Source organism: Orbicella faveolata, unplaced genomic scaffold (assembly GCF_042242905.1).
Source record: "Orbicella faveolata isolate gen_17 unplaced genomic scaffold, um_ofav_v1 contig_46, whole genome shotgun sequence".
NCBI lineage: Eukaryota > Metazoa > Cnidaria > Anthozoa > Scleractinia > Merulinidae > Orbicella > Orbicella faveolata.
The window spans coordinates 17,775,403-17,797,055 of NW_028301576.1; the positions used below are offsets into that span (position 1 = coordinate 17,775,403).

At 39.5% G+C, this 21,653-nt stretch overlaps 1 protein-coding gene and 1 long non-coding RNA gene across 4 annotated transcripts; one reads left to right on the forward strand and one right to left on the reverse strand.

Annotated features, from left to right (window-relative positions):
- Positions 1-170: 170 nt before the first annotated feature.
- LOC149098713 (uncharacterized) lies at positions 171-5,803 on the forward strand. The gene is made up of 2 exons (XR_016203469.1): positions 171-441; positions 5,411-5,803. It is a non-coding gene; the product is annotated as an uncharacterized LOC149098713 (long non-coding RNA).
- On the reverse strand, positions 982-14,296 carry LOC110040210 (APOBEC1 complementation factor-like). Of its 3 annotated transcripts, none has more exons than XM_020745411.2 (9): positions 13,518-14,296; positions 12,887-13,055; positions 8,408-8,624; positions 7,663-7,861; positions 6,151-6,240; positions 5,191-5,289; positions 4,752-4,869; positions 4,576-4,668; positions 982-3,709 (listed from the first exon to the last, which is right to left on the reverse strand). In XM_020745411.2, exons 1-9 carry the CDS (start codon positions 14,265-14,267, stop codon positions 3,462-3,464), a joined length of 1,983 nt encoding a protein of 660 aa, XP_020601070.2. In that variant the 5' UTR covers positions 14,268-14,296; the 3' UTR covers positions 982-3,461. The 3 variants fall into 3 exon arrangements, with proteins under 3 accessions (XP_020601070.2, XP_020601072.2, XP_020601071.2); XM_020745413.2 differs by having other exon boundaries at positions 4,742-4,869; XM_020745412.2 differs by lacking the exon at positions 6,151-6,240.
- Between the last annotated feature and the right edge of the window lie 7,357 nt (positions 14,297-21,653).

Here is a 21,653-nt window from a genome sequence, read left to right on the forward strand (position 1 = left end):
GTATTTTCTTAATGAGACAGAGAACATTATCTAATCGTTCCTTGTGGAGAAAGCTAGTCCCAGGTAAAGTTTGGGACAACCTGTCCGTTTTCCTGTCGAAAATCAGGATAAATACGGCGGGAAAAGGTTTGGAACGAAATTAGACTGCAAGCAGTCGCTTTCTTGCTCGAAACAAGTTCCGTGGGGAAGAACGCAAAGGAAAACGCTACACAGGTGAGCGGTGCACGCGAGCCACAGGTCACGCCTGCAGTCACGCTCGCACTTATGATGACGTCACACCAGCACGAGCGCGCGCACCAGTTTAGTTCAAAATGGCTGTCGGAATGTGAAGCTTGTAAATAACAGCTCCCTTAAAATGTACTTGGTAACAGAGCTAAATGGAATGGTGAAAAGCAAAATTCCACTGGAGAGACCAGACACAGAAATTTCCTTTCAGCTAAGGTGAGAGAACTAAAAGATAACGTTTGTACTAGCACCACGGTACAAAGTTTACGCAACAAATAGGAGCCGTACAGAACTTTTAACCCGTCTCTTCCGCGCGCTCAGGACTTTGTTAGTCTTTCATACTCGTCCAACTAAACAAAGGTATTTTCCAACTTTCTTAGCTGGTGACGAATTATGTTTTTAACTCTGATCTACTCATCTGTGTCTACAGCTACTACCGTGCCGGAAATAAACTCGTTGCAAATTTGAGAACCCGGATGTTTTTTCCATAGTAAATTTTGCCGTCGTGTACCCTGCTTCCAAAACTCCTTTCTTCTCTATTCCTCGATCAAATGTGAGCCGCAAAAGGCGACACACGAAACGACGAGCAAGAAAACGACGTCTCGAGAGCAGAAAGAAGAAAGAAAACCTCTGGGACAAGGGTAGTCTCGTGCGTAGACGCTCTTAGGGCTCGCGGGGAAGAAGATTGCGTGACGAGTCCCAAGAGCGTTCTTAAAACGTCACGCAATGATAGTTTATCATGACATATAGCCCAAAGCCGGTACCATTGTGGGATTTTATTGGTGGCTCATTGTACCGATATTTGCTTCATGATGATTACACTAAATTTATATTTATTTGTTTATTTATTCACCTTACCAACCCCGTGAACAGACAACAAATGGTTAGGGCTTAAGCCATGCAACCGTCTCAATGTCGCTTTCATTTGTTATCTGACCATTCTCCTTGTAATTCCCCCCTTAAATTCGTACTCATCAAGGCAGAGCGAAAACTCGCGCATTGTAACTTGACAACAAGGCAGCTTTACATGTATTCTTAATTTGATAAAGAACAAAGGATATTTTAGCCTAAAAATTCCTTCACGTTTAAAAAAAAAAAACACCCTGAAGTTTGAAAAACAAAAGCCACTGAAAAAGAAAACATAAAACGCCCGAAAAAATTGTCTGGAAAAAGTTGGCAAGTTTCGGCTCCGTCCCTTCAGGTACGCTTCTCTCTATCCCTCTCGATTTTCTAACAGTAACTCATAACAATTAACCATTATATCACCTAATTCATGTAATAAACGCACATTTGACTGTCCTACGCTATGTTCCTCTAAAATCAGGCTCTGTGAATTGGCACCGTTTGTTTCTTGGTAAATTGTAAATAGACTTGTCTCTCTGTGTTGGCATTTTCAATGGAACTCAAATTCGGCGCGTGAAATGGAGATTTTAAAGATTTCCCGACTCACTCCGTTTTCGATCTGGTGATTTGGTCCAGGGTGGACTCCCTGATAAAAAGCACGGGGGGTGCTCGTCGTACTTTTCAGGGGTAAAAAAGTAGTTTTGTTATCTCTTTTAGAGTGTTCAGCCTCAAAAGGTCCACAGTGGAGGCTTTTTCGGTACTGTTAGGATATTGAGCTGAAAAAAATATGACAGGAGATGTGTTACTTTAGAATTGGTGAAAATAATTTCAAGCCACACCCACAAAACAGGATCTTGGTACTTCTTAGGGGTCCTTTTCAAAATTTCCAACGAGCGCCTCCGTGCTTTTTATATGCGTGTCTCCCCGGGGATTTGGTTTGTCATGGTTTACAGTGGTATTAGACTGAACAACCTATAAAAAAAGTGAATTGACACCAGAAAGGAACCTTACTGTCTCGTTTGACAAGGGGCTTAAAGAACGGCTTGACGAAATATTTTAGTAGAGATTTGATTTTCAAGTTCTTACTGCTCTGATAATCTTTCTGTTATAAGCAACGAGAGACGAGTTTTTTATTTTCTCCAATTCACTGGCATCCAAACACTTAACGAAAAGAGTATTATTCCAGAGCCGTCCTTAAAGCCCCTTGCTCAGAATCAAACAAACTCCAAGCAATTTTATAAAAGAACTATTTCATATTTTTTAAAGAGCTTTGAACTGTACACGAAATGACAATTGCAAGGGACTTCCTGCAATGAAAATATACAAAGTGCTCGGATGAACGACGCGCTGTGAAATAATTGCACAGAATTGTGCAAGAGTGCTGTCCGCCATTGTAATTCAAATCAAATTCTCACTGCTCGGTGATTTCCAACAATTACATCAAACACCTCACTTCTTCTTCAATGAAGGCTAAACTGGATTTATTTGGACAAGAACGCTTGCACAAAACCTTGCAGTATGAAACACGATTGTGTTTAAAACACCTCAAGGGCAGTATATTTTTAGTATTTACACCTGTCCAGTTCTTAAGCATTTTCAGTTCCATATAACATAAGACCAACAACGAGCCTTGTTTGTCTATAAATATCTGAGTTTCTCTAACAAAAATATAAACTAAAACTCTGGTTTCTCTTTCTCTCTCTCTCTGTTCTGGGCGACTTAAAATGGATATGGAAATAAAGACAATAAAATAGCGAAAAGGATGCAAGTATGAATAAATTTATAATATTGAAATATGTTTTGTTTGACCCTTAGAAATTCTTCTCAAATTCCTGTAAAACCATTACGATTAAAGCACTGGCAAAAAAATCATTTTCTTTTAAAAACAGATTATCAAGCTGGTCTTAACACAATCAAGGAAGGGATACCAAAGCTGCGGCTGCTTGTAACACACAGCGTCAATTTGATTCAGACATACATGTAGTAATTCACCAGCAAAAAAAAAAAGATCAGATCAACCAGCACAAAAAAAATGACATACTTAGAACACAACCCTTTCTTAAAATTCTACTACTCTAGAGGATAATGAGACATTAAAACATACACATTGTTCACAGAACAATAATCTGCCACCACCCCAATCCCATTCAATTTAAGACAAAACACAAAGTATGTCTGGGTCACAAGGAAAACACAGGACGACACTTCTGAGATCCACCAACAACTAAAAAATAACCTTTGCCAAACGTTCTACCCATGGTGCGAGAAGGACAAAACATTAAGCAATGCTGTCATCACTTTTTTTTCTAAATATCTCTCTTAAGAAGGCATCTGCTTGCCTTGCCTGCCAACAACATATCTGTGATTATTTGTCTTTAGAATTTTTTAAGCACCTAATACTGCTGATACATGTTCTGTGGATAACCTGCCTGCTCACTGGCAGGGTAGCCATCATAATTGCCGTACATTCCTCCATCTTGATTGGGTGGTACCCCTCCTGGCCACGAACCTTGCAGTTTGGCCACCACTGCGGCAGGCGCTACACTGCTAGGAGCATTGCTGATAGGTACATAGCCAGACGGGTAAGAGCCAGCATCTCCACTACTGATTGGACGGCCAGAATTCGGTAGGCTGTAGGCCCCTGTTAAAAAAAGGAAAAAACGTTAAATCTTAGTGAGCTTTCATTCATGAACTGACTTGCCTTGCTGTCAAGACCAGGGTGTACTCTAATATATTCCCAGTATTGCTTTATTAACAATAATACAAGACCAATGGCCAAGACAGTAAAAGACAGAGTTACCAAATGATAAGGCATGCTAGCTCCAGATTAAGGAGTTTGAGTTCAACTGCTGGCTGGGGTCAAGGCACTCCACAGTGCTTCTCTCCTCGCAGGAACTAAAATTGAGGGTAACCTGCCATGATTTCAGACGAGTGAAAGTTTGGGAGAACGAGAACTGCTGTGGGAACACGAGCTGTAGGCGAGTGTTTCCACAGTTTTTTCGAGTTCTCCCAAACTTTCATGAGTGTTTCTATAACTCAATAGAAACATGGAGAACATGTTTTCTATTTCTTTTAGTACACAGCGCAACAAAAAAAAGGAAAACAACTTGTTAACTTTGATAATCAAAATGTACATTCTCTTTGCTCGTGCCATCATTACGTCAACAGCTCATGCTAGTTCTGTGTTTGTATCCAGTTATAGAAACATGATTTTTAACCAATCAGTGCACATATTTTCTTAAGACTGTTTTCTAATTCATGTTAACTGCAGCATAGATGCCAGCCATAATAATTATTCTAAATAACTTCTGTCAAACCATTCTTGTATGCATTTGCATTTGTACATTTGTTTGTGCCATAAAAACAAATCATCAAATGTCTATTACCTGTATTGGGTTCTAAGTTACCTCAGCCTCTTTCTAAAGTGAACAGACTGTTCACTGGCAATTGCCCAGAACTCGCATGTTTTAGACAGCAAAGGACATAAACACTTAATTAGGTACAAACCTGGGGGTAAAGGGCGGGCTGCATAGGTTGCCGTAGACGGGACCGGCGTGCCAGTAGTTGGGGGCATATCCGTTGCTGCTGTTGTAGTCACCACTGAAACACAATGTCGTAAAAATTAGCACAGGAGCTCTCAATTTTGATTGGCTGGGAATCTTGTATTTATTACCTAGACGTACCCTCTATTGGCACACCAAGCTGCTGAAGTGTGTATTCTGCAGCATAACTCTTGGCTTCATCCACGGTGCGACAAAGTTTGGGAGGCTGGTACTGGGTGGCTAGTCCAGGAATGGATACCTTGAAAAGAAATCAACAAAGGATTTCCATCACTTGAGATCATTTGAATCAACATGACAAAAGTTGTTTTGCTTGTGTTTGAAAATTAAAATAATCACTAACAATTATCTAGGTAGACACTATTTTGTCTCAGTTTACAATCTACTTTTGGCAAACTGAAACATACATTCTGATTTTACAGATCCCTATTGCATTATTTACATGCATCTGCCCACATGTCATACACGTTTTAGCTGTTACATGCAAATTCAAAGGTAATGTTGATTGGTAACTAGCTTTGGTGAGGTACTGTACTATTCCCAACACAAAACGTTTTCTAACCTTGTGAAGAAACAGCTGAATATCCTGAGGGCCCACCGTACTGTGCAGTGTGTAAACTGGACTACCCCACTGGTTCTTTTGGCAGACATCCTCTAGAACCTAAGTTGGTACACAATAAATTGACACTATTAAGCACTTACAGTGTAGTGACAATTGAAAACTGGATAGAGTCTTGTGGGAGCTTGCTATATTTATCGAAGGTTACTGTTTACCTTCACAGGTTCTGTTTGTTCAGCCCAGGAATGGAAATAACACTCACACATGCCAACTTGCCAAGGCAAGTCTTGATCCCCTTGAGCACTTAAAGGACTCTAGTCAGCCACACCTTTGTTTTTGTTTACATGCGAGAGTTTGGCTATTATATTTGGAGCATGTCGAAACAAAGGAAATCACTGTGAAACTACTTAAGATAACTTAACATACTTTCAGGAACACAACTTACAGTAAAGCAATAAGACTACGCTTCACCGTGCAATATCAATAATTTTGATGGCATCGAAAATGGCGGAGGCTGACTAGGGCCCTTAAAAGTTTGTACACTTTCCAAGGTTATTCACCCAGTGAGCCAGCACCATCAAAATTAATTCACTATCTCTGAGTGCAAAAAATAAAATGGATCTCTCTTCCATGTCTACATGACTTAGATTTGACCCAAAAAAATCCATTCTGATCATGCAACGGCATTGAAATAAATGTAATGTGACTGAAAGGCTGTTACTTGTTTGTGTACCTTTGTTTACAAATGACGAAGGATGAGTGGATTGTGTGTAGATGTCTCACTGTTCACTAGCAAAGACAATACTACTAAAAGCCTTAAAATAAACTTCTACTCTCAATTTTCGCCCTTCAAAAAAGTACTTTCACGTCCCCAAACTGCGCTCGCCATTTCTTTTCTCCCTATTCTTTTCATTTGGATGCACTGCAGAAGTCAAAAACAAAAAAGAAGGATAGCAATCCCACCTGTGCTGGTGATTTGAGGGCATGTGGCTTCAAAGTCATGGGATTAGTGGGTGTCAACTCCATTCCCGGCACCAGATCAAACATGCGTTCCTATGGTAACAAGCGAAATCAAAAGACTAATTTTAAACCTGAAGCTAGTTTAAACTTGCTGCACTTGTTGTTCCTTTTCTTTATTCAAGGTTACTGTAGACCTTTGACAAGGAAACTGGTGCAATCTTAAAAATGAACCAGTTGAAATTTAGGAGAGGGGTGTAATTTGAGACGAGAGATTGGATACATCAGTACAGTAAGAAATTGTGCAAAAATTCCTCTGAAGTTGTTCAGTAAAAAAAGTTAAAAGATTTCTAGTAAATGCTGTCAAAAAAATCCATTTCACTGCCAGTCATTTCTTTTCAGTTCAAATTCTGCATTATGGCCTACTGCAAAATTCTGTGCAATGGAAATTGTAAACACTCAACATGACTTGCAAAAGAAAGTTTGCCTGCATCAGAGGAACAGAACAACGAACTACAGCCAGATGTTATATCAAGTACCCAGAACAGAACATTCTTTAAGATTACGGAGCTGAGCTATCATTGTGCAACAACAAATGCTACTACGAGTGAATATTATACAACAAAATAAAAAAAACTGTTACAGGGAGACAATTCCAGTAAAGTACCTCCTCTGGTGTTCAGTTTCGAGCCTTTTAACAGTTTTAGTTGGAGCACCAGAGTTCATACACATTTTGTATAAAAAAATTAAATAGTTTTTCCAAGAATCAGATAACTTTCCACTAAATGACCTTGGTAGAGAGCTCTTGCCATGTTAATTACAGACATTCCACACTGACAAACTTCACCCATGAAGGTCAACAGTAACCTTACTTAAGCCTGTTTTTGCAAGATCATTGATCTATGGATGCCAAAAAACTGTGACATACATTTCAGGTAGAAAAGCAAGGAAAATAATTACACTAATTGACAGAAAAACTTCGCATTGCTTTCTTCAAAATGTTTTTCAGTATTGTATCTCGCAAGATGTTTCCTTTAACTTGTACGAGTTACAGAGTGCCGGCTATTTTGCCCTATCTAGGAAAAATTACCAAGGGTTAGACCAGTGTATTTCAACAAAATAAGCAATTAGTTCTACACAATTTTTCAACAGTGAGACTAAACAAAACTCTCTTATTGATGGGTGAAGCTTAGATACCACGAGCAAGACTAAAAAAAACAACTCCCAGCTTGCTCTTGGGATAAGCAGCTCTACAATTTTGCTTGCCCTGGGCAAGTCTTGGTTTGCTCTTTTAATCATTTAGTTGGCACATGACTTGCCTGGTCCCTTGCCTAACGGGCAAGTGACGGTAAGTGAGAGTGAAATTTAATTGCCCAGAAGGAGAATCTACTAGTCCAGGACAACCGGACAGCACTTTTTTAAAGCCCCGCAGGAGTCACCTATAATATTATTATTATTATGTTTACCCTCTCACCCAACTGCCTGGCAGTGATGTTAATGATTTAATAGCTAGCATACCTCCTGTCTGCCTCCTCTCTTGCCATACCCATCTCCATACCAGCCAGCTCGCACTGCAGGGTAGTAGCCTCTGAAGCCATTGAAAGGATAACCACCTGGTGCAGGTAAATACATTCCCTTATTTCCTGCTGCCCTGCTCCCAGCAGCAGACCGTCCTCGCCCTCTTGTACGCACCATTCCAAAAGGAGGCCTCACACCTCTGACAAAAAATATTCACAAACATAAGAATATACAGTGGAGTCCCGATTTTTCGAACCTACTGGGGAAATGAAAATTGGTTCGAAAGATCAGTTAGTTTTAGAAATCAAGGGTAAAATTAAGTGTACGACTGAGGAGGGGACATCACTTTTGGTTCGAGTTATCAGGAGTTTCGAAAAAATCAGGGTTCGAGAAATCAGGATTCCACTGTAAAGGTAATTAAAAGTAAAGTCTACATACAAGCCAAGTGGCCCATCAGGTTGGCACTTATTTCTGGTTTCTTTAGCATGAAACAACTAGGAGTATTTCTACTCCCCCCTGGATGGGATGCTAGTCCATTGCAGGGTTAACCCCCCCCCCCCCACATTATGAGGCACTGTGAGAGTAGTGTCTTGCCTAAGAATGCAACGCAATGTCCCCATGAGGGCCTTAACCCAGACTTGATCTATAGATTAGCATAGGCTCCTTTCCTCAAGCAGTAGTCAACAATAATATTAAAAATAGAGCTCTAGCAAACATAAACAAAAATTTCTCTTGGAATTCTCACCCCATTCCAGCAGTCATTGGAGCACCATACATGAAGTACTGACTGCTGTATGTTGGGAAGCCATAAGTAGCAGTGTTTGAGGGGTACTCGTATGGTGTGAAGCTGGGGTATGTCGTCGCACCCATCACAGCTTTGGCTGCCGCTTTGGCTTGGCGGTGGTCTTTGTCCACAGGCTTGGCAAGAGTTACTTCAATTTCATTGCCGTCAACTTCTTTGCCTGGAAAAAGGTTGATTGGAGTTGTAAGAAGGCTTTTAGACACAGGGCTCTAAGTAACCGGAAAGTCTTCTGCCATGTTTCATGTATTTTCTGACACTTGGCTTAGGACTATAGTGTGAATAAGGCATCTTGATTGGCCTTAGTTTTTTTTAGTTTGTCATCTGTCTCAATCTTTTCCATTCTTAGTTGCCTTTGCTACTTTTAAGTGCTTTTTCATTGTTTTTACTATACATATATTTTAAAGTTTTATTAATGTGAATGAATACATAACATGATTATCATCATTACTGTACATATTTCTGTTTTTCTTAAACTTTTCGCTAGATACACAACCTCACAAGCAAACCTGTTGCTCTAAAACAAATCATGTTTAGACACAGGGTTTTTGCTGTTGTTGTTTACTTTAGTTATCTTACATATTGAGGGTTCATTGATTTGAAGGTCACTCTATACATCAGAAAAAAGTCAATCAAACAGAAAATACCCAGACATAGTTCTTAAGTGCATTTGGTAAGCTTCAAAATACTTTTCCAAAGATGATTAGTTACTTGAAGTTTATAGGTGGTGGAGAATAACCCCACAGAAATTGAATAAGACTTGATTAGAGCTGGCATACAATGCATTAAAGACATACATAACATACCGGGAATACCGAGGCCTTCTGACCGTTATATCTCCAACATTCTGATGTTTTCTACTAAGACTTGGAGCCTTTTCCAGTCTAACATAGCTTAACAACTTTAACAAGCTCGGAAAGAAATCACTGTGTATATTGTGAACTTTTTTCAGCAAACATTCCAGTATTTTTCTTATTTTCTTGACATATCATTCTTAACTTGCAGAAAAATCAAAATTGGCCTAGCATTAATCATGTCTAGGCTGTTCCTTTTTCATGGTTCATACCATATTCTGTTTATTCCCAAACACTATTTTATCACTCCATACAGATAACATTGTACAGAAAGCCATAGATGTTGGCACTACTCTCACAAAATAAGCACTGATGGAAAGAGAAGTGTTTTGTTTAGGAAAACTTTTATGAACCAAAAAAACCTTGCATTGCCATAGTTCTCTTTGTTGGTCTTCAGACATGTCTCAAAGTACCAGTTGGAATAATTTGATGATGCATCAACTGTCAACCACTAAGTATGTTCTCCTTAATAGTCTTTATACATTCCTTGTAGTACCGGTAGGGAGAATTTGTTTTAATATCAAACAATTTCCCCTGATTGATTAGAACTTTTCATAATTTTTGTGGCCTGCATTCCTGTGGTTGCCATAGATGTCGCTTCCACCTTCCCTCACTTTTCCACAAAATAATAAACTTTCCCTGACCAAATAAATTCATTTTCAACACATTTGTGTTCAAATCTACTTTTCTGCAATATTCTAACACTGTCTCAAAGTTAAAACTGAGATATAACTAGAGTATCTGCAGGTACCTGACCTTGTTTTACTTAGGGAGGCTCTAAGCCTCAAGATCCAAACCATTAACCTAAATTCTATACAATTTTGGCCAGAAAAGGTAGCCTTTCACATATCTACAGTATGCACAATGCAATGAGAAACCCCTCAAAATACCTTGATGACTCAGCTATAAGGTGAGTTTGTTCAAGATTTTTTGAAAGAGCCATTTGAATAACTGAATGGCAGTTTTAACTACCCTTTCCAACATTTCAGTTCATGAAATCCCTTCCCTTTAGCACAACTCCAGATCAAAAAAGTACATCATTTGAGTGTGCTCTTCCTGTTCAACTCATGAGCACCCCAGGGGGACTGCACCCTTGTCATGAACAAAACCAGATTCCATAAAAGTTGGTAAACCTTAAAACAACACCACCAGTTTGGTAACCAAACATGATTGAAATTGCCCTTCGCCATGTGTGTCCAAGTAAAGTGGTTCAAAAGCCCAAACCAAACTCTAGGATAAAGCAATAACATTAGTGCCATGGCTGTCATTGAGTCACCTGTAGTCTCGCTCTCCACACCCGTAGCATACTAGTTACTTTGTGGTTGAATTCTTTCAACAACAGGCAATTTCACCTGTCGCATCAAGGGAAAATCATGCATACTCAGCCGTAACAGGAGTTACGGGTTACGCCCCTTAGTGAGAGCCCCGAATGATCACCCTTTACTTCATTGCATCATACTAACTGTAATTTTCTCAGTTTGTCCAAATTATCCAGCAGAAACCATTTTTCCCTACTAGACGGAGGGGACTGCAAGTCAAAAACTTAACCCTTTCCTTGGCTACACCCCTGAGCGAAAGAAACAACAATCTACCGATCACCAGTACATTTTAACTGGAAAAAAAATCATCGATGACTCTTTAAGTCTGGTCTAGAGTAAATGATGGAAGTATATAAAAGCCATATCTTATAAAATGCCGAGTTAATTTTCTGCTTGACAAAATGGAGTTATTCAAAAAATAAAAAATTATCAAGAGTCATAACTTCTTTGCACTTTTGCACTTTTGCCAATTTAAAGGTGACAAGAATAACTATAATGATCAACTAAAACATACTGAGTTAACGTACCACTATATTTTCACAATTAATATAAAGAAATATATTGATGGTAATAGGGAGAATTTCTATGTACGGACTTTCCAGAAAATTTCCATACTCTCCAACAGAAGGAATTGGAATTTCCTGGGGAGTGGGGGGGAGGGGTAATTCTGTAAGACCAAAAAATTTAAAGAAATGTCCGAAGCTTAATAATTGGAATTTCTAGATGCCTTCTGTGGAGAGGTATGGATATTTTCTGGAACTGCACGTTTTGAGTCTGGAACTAAAATAGGCTTCATGAACAATACAAAGAGTAATTTCCTTTTTGCAAATCACTGGCAGTCTAAAACAGTAAATACTCCAGAGTTTAAAAATTTTCAAGGTTAATGGTATTCATCTGCAAACAGTTTTTCACAAAATTGGTCTTCTTGAAGCCAAGCACTGCAAATTTTGTGAATGCTTAAAAAGGCCAGTGTAAAAATGCTCATAAAAAATGGTTACTAACAGAATATCTGGTACCAGAAAAATAACTAAACGTTATAAATTAGTTTTGCTCCTTTAGGGATGTGGTTAAAATTTGAACTCTTGCAGTGCAACCCACCATAAGAAATGTTCAACATTTTCCACTTATTTTAAAAGGGTATGATGCGATCTTTCTTTTTAAAAAAAAAACACAATTTTAACACTGTGTCCAGGAAATCACGAGAAAAGTTACACAGCAAGGAGTGGGATGAGAACTCCTAACAGTAAAACCTAATGTTCTAAACGACAAGGCTAAATATGGCAAAAATATGAGCGTCAATTAAAAGAACTGTGCGCGACAACGACAAGGGAGCTATTAATAGCTGCTCAGATATAGTTACGTAGAAGCTCTTGTGACTAACACGCTTCCGGTAATTTTAAGTTTGAGTTGAGCTTAAATTTTAAAGCTCAGTGCTGTGGCCAAGAAACAAATGGAAACATTCCGAGTCCAAAAAAGACATATGATAAACGTGACAACTATAACAAGTTTTCTTTGATGGCGTTTCATTATAAAAAGAAATTATAAAATGCACTGAGATCCCGCGGAAAGCCGGTGGAAGTCTTGAAGTCGGCAAAAGAATCTTAACGTTACTTCGCTTTAGCAACGCGTTTTCGCACGTTGGGAGAGGTGTAAACTAACAAATCTGGATTACACTTTTCTCCGAAGCGGTAACACGGCGCGGAAAGATCGAAATTTTGGACCTCCAGTTAGAAATAACATTTGTATCAAATGACGCAAAAATATAAACACAGGCACGCTCGACTCTAGAGGGTTCGATTTCAAATCACTACGGTAACTGTTACGAAGAAAAAATACACGAGAACTTAAAAAAAAAAACTTCAAACTGCTAACAGATAAGTGAGAGGTTTCAGTCTGACATTTAAAATCTCAATAAGATACCCTTGAACATGTTTTCTTTCTGAGAAATGTTACAGGAAGCGACTGAGAGATCACGGCTTGTTCGAAACAAAACACTGGAAGCCGCTTCACAAATCGATCCCCCGGGAAATTTTTTCACAGCACCCGCGAAACAAAAGTTGGCAAATCAAGTGTGAAATTTGCCATTAAACCTAACAATGGAAAATAGAAAACAATTGATTCTGGTACACAGAAAGGAAGCGGGTTTACGTTGACCGACCACGGGGAATGCATTGACAGGCTTCAACAAACCCTCCCCGTACCTGTTGGAAAAGTTATCGATTCACAAAACATAAACATGAAAGTTTTATTACCATTCATGGCCTCTAGGGCTGCCCTGGCTTGTTCTTTCGTTCGAAAGTGGATGAAGCTGTAATCTTTGATCTTCTTCACTCTTTCTACCTCCCCAAATTTGCTGAAGACTTGTTCTATCGTTTCTTCCGAGGTGCTTAATAACAGATTTCGGGCGTAGAGAACTTTCACCTTAAAAACAAAGCGAAAGTGGAAAAGAATTAAATCGATAGCTTGCGGTTCCATTGATGTATCCCGGCCGCTTATGGCTTTGCATCGAATCGTGTTCCCGACATAATCGCCGTGAAAACGACAAAAGACTACACAGAGTAACTAATTACTTCAATAAAAACCTAATACTTAACAACGACAAAGACAAGCCCCGTTGAACAAAGGCACAAGGCTAACACGACATCAACAAATAAACTTCTCTACAGCGCTCAAACCAAGCATAAAAAAGCACCGACTGTTTTAGTCTAAACTACTGCAGTATTTAACTCTAAACAAATGCTGAGTTTATAAACTAAAATTAATCGCTAGAAACGAAACCTCAAGAGCGGAGATATCGCAGCACCCTTCGAGAAGCGAAGATTGGGGGAGGGGCAACATTGGGTAACGATGTAACTTCGTTGTAAATAAAAAAAAATTCCAAACCTGATCCATTATTTCTTCATCCACTTCTTGCTCCGGTTCAGCCCAGTCAACAGCGATCTGATGTCCCCATAGCTGTATTTTACCCGTCATGAGTTTTCTTCTAGCCATCGCAGCGTCGCGATGTGAGCTGTACTCCACGAACGCAAAGCCTCGGTTCTTCGTCTTGTCCTGCGCCGAAGGGTAAACAATTACATCCACAACGTTGTCTGTGACTTTGATCATCTCATTCATGATTTCGTCCTTCTTAACTTTCTTGGGAATGCCTCCTACAAACAGGCGGCAGTTATCGACCGAACTACAAACGCCGATACATTTTCCCTTACGAATTTCGTAATTGTTCAGTGTCTTGACACTCTTTTTGGCGTCTTCCTTATTTGTGTAAACAACGAACGCGTAGCCGCGATTTTGTCCGTTGAAATCCATCATTAGCCGAACTTCGTAGATTTCGCCTAACGACTCAAATACAGGGACCAATTCGTCCTCATACAAATCTCGAGGAACTTTGCCTACGAAAACTTCACATCCACGTGGAGGAGGAGGCGCGTCCCAGCTCGGTGGAGGCCCATATCTCCGTTGTCCATTAAACTGCCGTATCGGGTATTTCGTTCTCTCCATCAGCTCTCGCAGAGCCGCTTCTTTGGGAGTTCCGGCAACCCCATCTGTGCCTCTATCGGAGCCCTCTTCGAGCTTGGTCGCCATTTCTTCTCCCATCTGTCGAGAGCTCCGAGTAGCGAGCTGGTTTATCGTCATCACGTGGAGCAAAGAACTGGTTGATATACGCAAGCGCTCTGGCTAAATACGACTCCCGTCACGTGAGAGCTGACAGGCAGTGTGCGACCCCATCAACAGCCAACCAATGGCGACGCAGATCTCTTTATAAACTAAATGTAATGTAATTTTGTTATTACACAGGCTATTTTTATTTGTTTGTTCGAAAGATTGCGCGCGGGTCCAACGCAATGAGTGTTAACCGGCGACTGTTTGAATTCGCCTAGTTTACTGAGGCTTAGAAATATTTGGTCAGCGTGTTAAGCTTCGAGATTCACAGAGGCAATCTGGTGCGCGTGGAGGGCAAGATTTTTCAAGCCACGAAGAACAAACAAACGTTGTTTTCTTTCAGCTAACACCGCATTTCGTCCCACTATTGTTTATTCTTCTTAAAATCTTGAGACCTACGGGTTCAGCCACTATTATTTTGCGATGACCTTCAGTTTTCGCGTTCAAACGTGTTCGAAGCAACTCGTGATAACTGTGAAGTCATATATTAGACGTGACAAATTAGGGTTTCCCATAAAACCGCACAACTTCCGTGAAATTAGAGCTTAAAGCTTGCCCTCCTCAACTCATTTCCTTTCAGAAAGTCGAACATTGTCTACAAACGCTGAAACAACATGGAGGTCGATGAACGTTCTATTTCTGCTGGTGATACGCTCGGGCATGTGTGCAGTGTATGTGATGTGCCCTTTGACCAAAAAAGACAGGTGTTGAATGATTTACACCCGCCCACAAGAGTAGATTAAATTTTGTGAAATTGGAGTAGTTTAGCTCGTACGAAAGTGCAGTTCATAGAAGCACAAAGAAGCTGAAGCAAAAGTTTTGTGAACAAGAGCAGCGTTTTTTATCACAAACAAACGCACTGAAATAACAGAACATTAATTATTTTTACTGCCAATTAATGTGTTTTAAACGAGCAAACATCTCAAGTTTGCGATTAATTAAAAGTGGCTTTAAAAATTACGATTAACGCGAAATAATCCTAGAGAATGTAACCTTTCTGGTGATCAATGAACCAGTACATTTTTTCCCAGTGTTTTTTCAATTGCTTTTCGTACTGGAACAACGATACGACAAAAATGACAAGGGAGAAAAATCACATTTTCTCGTCTATACCAAATGATTCGAGCCACTTAACCCATTAAGGCGAGCATCAAGTTTCTGATGACTATAAAAATCTAATCAAATTCTTAATTGCGAGTAAGGAGAGCGTTACGAGCAAGTTTTCACAATCAGTGGAACGTTGCGAAACAAATTTCTCGCTTCGCGAAACAAACTTGATGTTCTGCCGGCATTTATAAACGATAAAATAAAGTCCATAAACTCGGTGCCCACACTTTATAAGTTATTTACAGCTAATTTTCAGTGGCTTTAATCAATAAATTAAACAAAGGACTTTCCGGCTCTGTTGCATGTGGCTAAATTAGTAAGGTTATGGACATTGCCACCGTCATGGGCATTCGTAGAACTGCGAAAAATCCGAATGACTAAAAACTCACGTGCATGTAAGTGATAAGGCGTGCTTGCAGGGGACGCAAGAAATACGAAACTTTGACTTTTCCAATTAGGAAATAATTTCACCCATGATGTATTCGGAAGAATCAAAATTTTGTAGTTGTAGTCTTCGAACATACTCAGTCGCAGCGGTTGGTTGTCAGTTTATCAATTGCTGACAAAAGGAGAATTAACTTAGTGTTTTAAGCTTTTGTTACACTTAATATTCAGTTTGAAAGCATGAAACTGCAAGTCAGGCCGCGACTTTGAAACAGTGACTACCGATTGATCATTTATTCGCGAAATGTAGAACTGATTTCACTAGAACGACTGAATTTTTTCCGACTCCTAAATCTTTCGACTTCTAAACAGACATCAGTACCATGTCTACCATCCGATGATGCTCTTTATCTTTGCCCTAATTCCTCAACGCTAAGAAGATTGTAAACTGCTATCGCTTTGGACAGAATGGATGTCCAACCGTACTCTCCATCTTAACATAACTAAAATTACTTGCAATTAAAAAGCGACTCAAAGGGATAGAGTTTACATGTACTGGTCAATGACTACCAATGGCTCTGTGACACTCCGCCCTACTTTAAGGACTGAAACCGCTCAGTCTTTGGATTGTAACTTTAGCCGAAAAGACAAAAATAAATAGCATTTAAGTGACAAATTCTTCCATTGTTCCTATGGTGCCCTTAGTTATGAGTTGGACACTTTCAATTTTTTCTTCAGGAAGTTAAAAAGTGTAGGAAACAGAACCAATAATAAATTGCTTCCGTCCAGATAATTTCTCCACTTGTTTGCCCTAAATTTCGTCCACACCATTCGCTCAGGTTGAATGGCTTCTCAACTCTGGTGAACTAGTTCATTTATGTCATTGTCTTATCCTCAACTGCGTGAGCTTCACACTGCATAATCGCTTGTCGCTTTTAAAGTTTTTTAATTTCCTGAAGAGAATTGTCACACGCGTATTTGACAGGTGTTATCAACAAGGGAAGATTTTCATTCAATTTAGTAACAGGTTTCTCCTTGTTACATTGCTTTCAGGCTTATACTCGGACACAATTTAAGAAATATAATATAAAAACCAAATTCACCGGTGGATGTAATTCCTATATCGATATAAATACAAAAAAATATATGAATATATACAACGAAAAGGAATGGTTTTGGAGCTATGTTAGTCTTTAAATCAGCTATTCTCCAATCTGAACTTTGAATTTTTCAGTGACGGGGAGTTGCGAGGTCTAACCTGTTTATTGAGTTTGTTTATAGAGAAACATGTCAATGTCGGACATTAGAGCAAAAGAGAAGAGTCACTAGACAAGAACTCAGTGCAACTCACACGAGTTACGTAACACGTCAGTTGATTCCGAGTGTTGATGGGCAACACAGAGTGAGGTGTTGAAAGAGGTCGTGAAAAGACACACATTACCAAGGTCAGGTCTGAACTGAGATCAAAGCTCAATGAAACAAAACTAAAATAATTGGTCCAAAATTAGCTTGGGCCTAACAAGATCCAACAATTCTACGGAATACGACTAGATAGATAGATAGATAAACTTTATTTAAACACGATAATAATTAAAGCTAAAAGCTTTAACTGTAAAGTACTCAACTGTAAAGGAAGAAAAACGTTTAATGCAACAGTGAGTGCACTGAACAAAGTGCATTATTTCGCTGAGTTTACTCGCTTTCTCTCACTGAACAATCTTGCTCTTTCTTGCTGTTGCCTGGGGTTAATTCAGGCCATTGTGTTCCTGTTCAAATATAATGAGATTACTTTTGTGAGAAAGGGATTACATGCTTTTATAGTCAAATCGCAGTGAAATCCAAGAGTTCTGTTTCCTTCCCTGAAATGGTTTGGTTATACATTAAAACTACACCATTCAACCGACTCAATCATGATTGTTACAATACGAGGTTGCTGTAAAAATAGTTACGTCCTATCCACTTTCAGAGCCTGCACTATACAGGGTGGTCATGGGCTACTGCAGTGGTCATATGCGCTGTCATAATCACCCTCGTGCGGACATGCGCAGATAGGAGTTTTTTTCTGTGCTTACCTGTAAATCTACAGTGGTAAACCGATAAGAAGCTAATAGTAATAGAAAACTACTGTTGGGTCACGTGGAAGATTTTGAGATTCATTCCTGCATTTTAGCTTTCGGATATAATAAATTTTAAGTTGTAGAGTTTTGGGAATTCGCATTCCTTATGTAGAACCAAAGCCAAGAGGTAAAGAGATTCTGTTGACAACGATTTCGATTTAGCAGCTGTAGACTAGCTATTGGACCACGCCCTTTATTGATCTTCTATTTTGCAATGTCATTTTTTTTTCCAGAACAACAGATATGTTATAAGTCGGGAAACAACTGCCCGTTTTGGCAAGCACTAGCGGTAGCCAATTCTCGTCGTCCGTCGAAGCTGTACGTCCATAGATACTGATAGATAGAAACTTTAATTAAAATGTGCAAAGTCTTGCGGCCTCCAAAACTAGCACCAGCTCTTAAAGGTAAATGACTCTAGTGTAACAATAAAGATAAAAAAGATAACCGGTGTCATGTTTTGTTAATAACATATTTTTGGTGTAGTCGCGCCCGGAGTTTTCGTTAATTCTTTGGCTTCTTACTTAAGTGTTGATTTTTTTTGGCTGTGAGAAGGGGAAAAAAGAAGAAAAATGATCGAAACAACAGAATTAGAAACCAGAGAGATTTTGGAAAAAAAGCCCTAGAATAATGGAAAGACTTGACTCCTCGGCCCTCGAATACTTAAGGCACAGTGATGAGAAGTGTACCAAAAAGGTCTCCGCGTGCAATCCCAGCTGTGTCTCTTAGCAACGGGTCGGATGAACAAAACAAGACAAATTCTGACCCCAATAGAAAGAACAGAATACTCCAATAAGTTCATCACTCAATGTTTCTCTCCCACAGGTTTTTCAAAATGACTGTCCTTGTTATAAAACCCGGTCCTCACTAGCGACTAGTAAGCATAACCATAAAAGAAGCTTATGCCCTTGTGGCGACGGCCCAACATAAGCATAAGAATAAGAATATTAAAAGCCTGCGTTCTTCTTATGTTTATGCTCATGTCGCAGTGATGTCCAGCAGGGACATGGATGGCATAAGTATACATAACACCGACACAAGCATAGGCATAAGCATAAGCATAAGAAGAGCGCAAATGCATAGGCTTATGCTTATATCGCCGCCGTCCTAGGAACGCTCTGCCACTTAAATTTGATGGGGGAGTGAGGAAAGCCTGTTGAAGTTATAAACAGCATGGGCACGAAGAAACTGACGATGTCAAAGCTTGAATCTTTATCTGAGACTTACTCACGAAAACCGAGCTCGGAGGGCAAAAATTGTTCGCGACGCTCAAAACCCGAGTGCGAAGAGTGGAAAAAAGAACTAAGGGGACTTCGAAGCACTTCGAGACAACCCGTAATCTTTACAAATGGTTTAGCCAAATACGTTAAGTATGCTTTTCCAGTGTGAGCAGGCTTGCTGTGAAGCTGGTGGAAAAATGTGGCCTTTGCAAGTTGAGCAGGGCAAAAGCAGGGAAGGTTTTCCTGACAAGACAAAATATGGTTGAGCTCAATTACAGGATGTACGGTTTTCCGTTTTATAACAACTGTCTTAGTGCAAGTGTTGAAAACACGTTTGCCTTTAAACTGCGAATTTCTCCTACAAAGTATTAGTTAATCAAAGGGAGAGAAACGTAGTTTTCATTTCAATTTCATTGCTTCTTAAATTTATCACACGGTACTTTGATTTGTTAATGTTTGCAATTGGTACCTGACTGTTAGAAGTCCTTCTTGGTCAAGTTTAAATGCCAACAGATGACAGAGAACTCAATCAGCAATTCATTACGCAGTGTCACGGGACTTCGACAGGAAATTCCATGTTATTACTCTCTCACTCGCTCTGTAACATAAGTAACATAAACACGGATTTTATACACGCTCCAAAATTAGCCGCCATCAGCGATTTTTGCTTGGGTGGCCCAGAAAACAGGAAGGTCAAGTCTGACTCGACTGACAAGCTTGCAGGGTAGCCAAAGTACTGGCGGTTTCATACTGATATTTCGTGTGGTGGAGTTTCACGAAACTGCGTGGAACAAAGTCGGGGAAGTGAACAAGAAAGACCGCAAATCTCATTAAAACTGTTCAGTGGGGTCTAAGCTCTTCCCTGTTGACTTCCGCTTCATTTATAAATGTGCGGATCCACAGCTGACCTAGATTTCTAGCCTCGTTCACTGGCAATGATGATCTAATGATGACCGCATTGTGTCGGCATATCTCGCTTCTGATGGATTTTAATGACGTTCGTGCTAATTGCCTCTGCGCATCCTTACTGCGCACGCAAACTCACAACGCCACGTCATGCATGAGAGCGCGCGCTAAGTAATAAAATCAATAATAGGGCAGATGGCCATTGCTATAGCTTTACCTGGATTTAATGATCTTGGACGTTCGGCGACCCTTACTTTTCTTTCCAGAAACAGATTTTATTTACAATTATCTCCACATTGTCCAAAAATGAACAAAAAACCAATGTGGGAAGTTAAAAATTTTTCAAGATTTCGGCCCACGGGACATCGTATCCTGCCATCTTGCGGCTGCAACGTGCGTGAAACTTCGCTAAATGCGAACTTGTTCTTTAAGGAACCTCACCAGTTGACTAAATTCACTTAATAGGTCCATTTAAACAATATTTGGCAGAGAACATTTCACTTCAAAGATCTAATTGCAATATTTTTGGGCTTACAGACACTGTGGCCTTATTCGCTAACGAAGCCCGATTTTTTTTTCAGATTTAGAGTGTTCTTCCGGGCATGTTCTGTCCAAAACGAAGTCAGTGACCCCCCATTTTTTTACATTTCTGACGTAACTAACTCATTATCTTACAGTGGTAAAAGTCTCAGAAAAAAAGTCAATGTTGGAAAATTTTCGCGCGAACGTCCTTAAATGCTTTAGGAGTTCGTACCACTACGGTTAAATGGAAGTCCATTTTTGGGGGTTTCTCGGCAGGGACACATAAAAACCAAAACAGTTTATGAAAATTATCCCTGAAATTTAACTTTGGGTAAAATCATCATATCATCCTGAGTAATTTCAGTGAGGATAATGAAAATAGTGCGGCCTTTGAAGCATAATCAATCATGTGAAATCTTTCGAGCATCCACCACGAGCAAGATATAGAGAAACGTTTGAACACGATATGGAAACTCTACCGCGCGCGTAGTGCCTTATTCTTCCATGGCTGTGTTACAGCCGCCCCTGCCTCTCCACCCCCGAAAGAAAAACTCAGCCATATCTTTTTCAGGCTTACAATCTACAAAAAACCGTCATACACGTACAGCGGAGGATCCCATACGCTTTAAGCAATATAAACATGTCTTATAATGTAAGATGTATTCGAGAGAGCCGAATTGAAGGGATGGGACAAGATATGGAGAAGATGAAGGCAACTTAGAATTGTAAAAATATATAGAGGTGAACACTAAAATCAGACTGAATCACGTGTGTGACCTAGTTACTCCATTTGTTTTGGTTTATCAATTTTCTCCCTATTTTTTTGATGTTTCTTCGTCAACGCTTATACTATTTCATAAAAATTCAATAAACAGTAAAAAATGACGTCCGAATCACACACTGAACATTTCCGATGAAAAACTAATTCTATTTATTCAGTCTTTAGTGTCATTGTCCGACAGGCACTCAACATACTTCAGCTAGCTGTGCTTCACTTAACTTTCGTATCACATGCTTACTCAGCTGCTCAAACTTTAAAATCTTTTAAATTGAACCGAAAAGGTGTTTACAAAGGAAACTAATATGACAAGTCAACTTGAGATTGC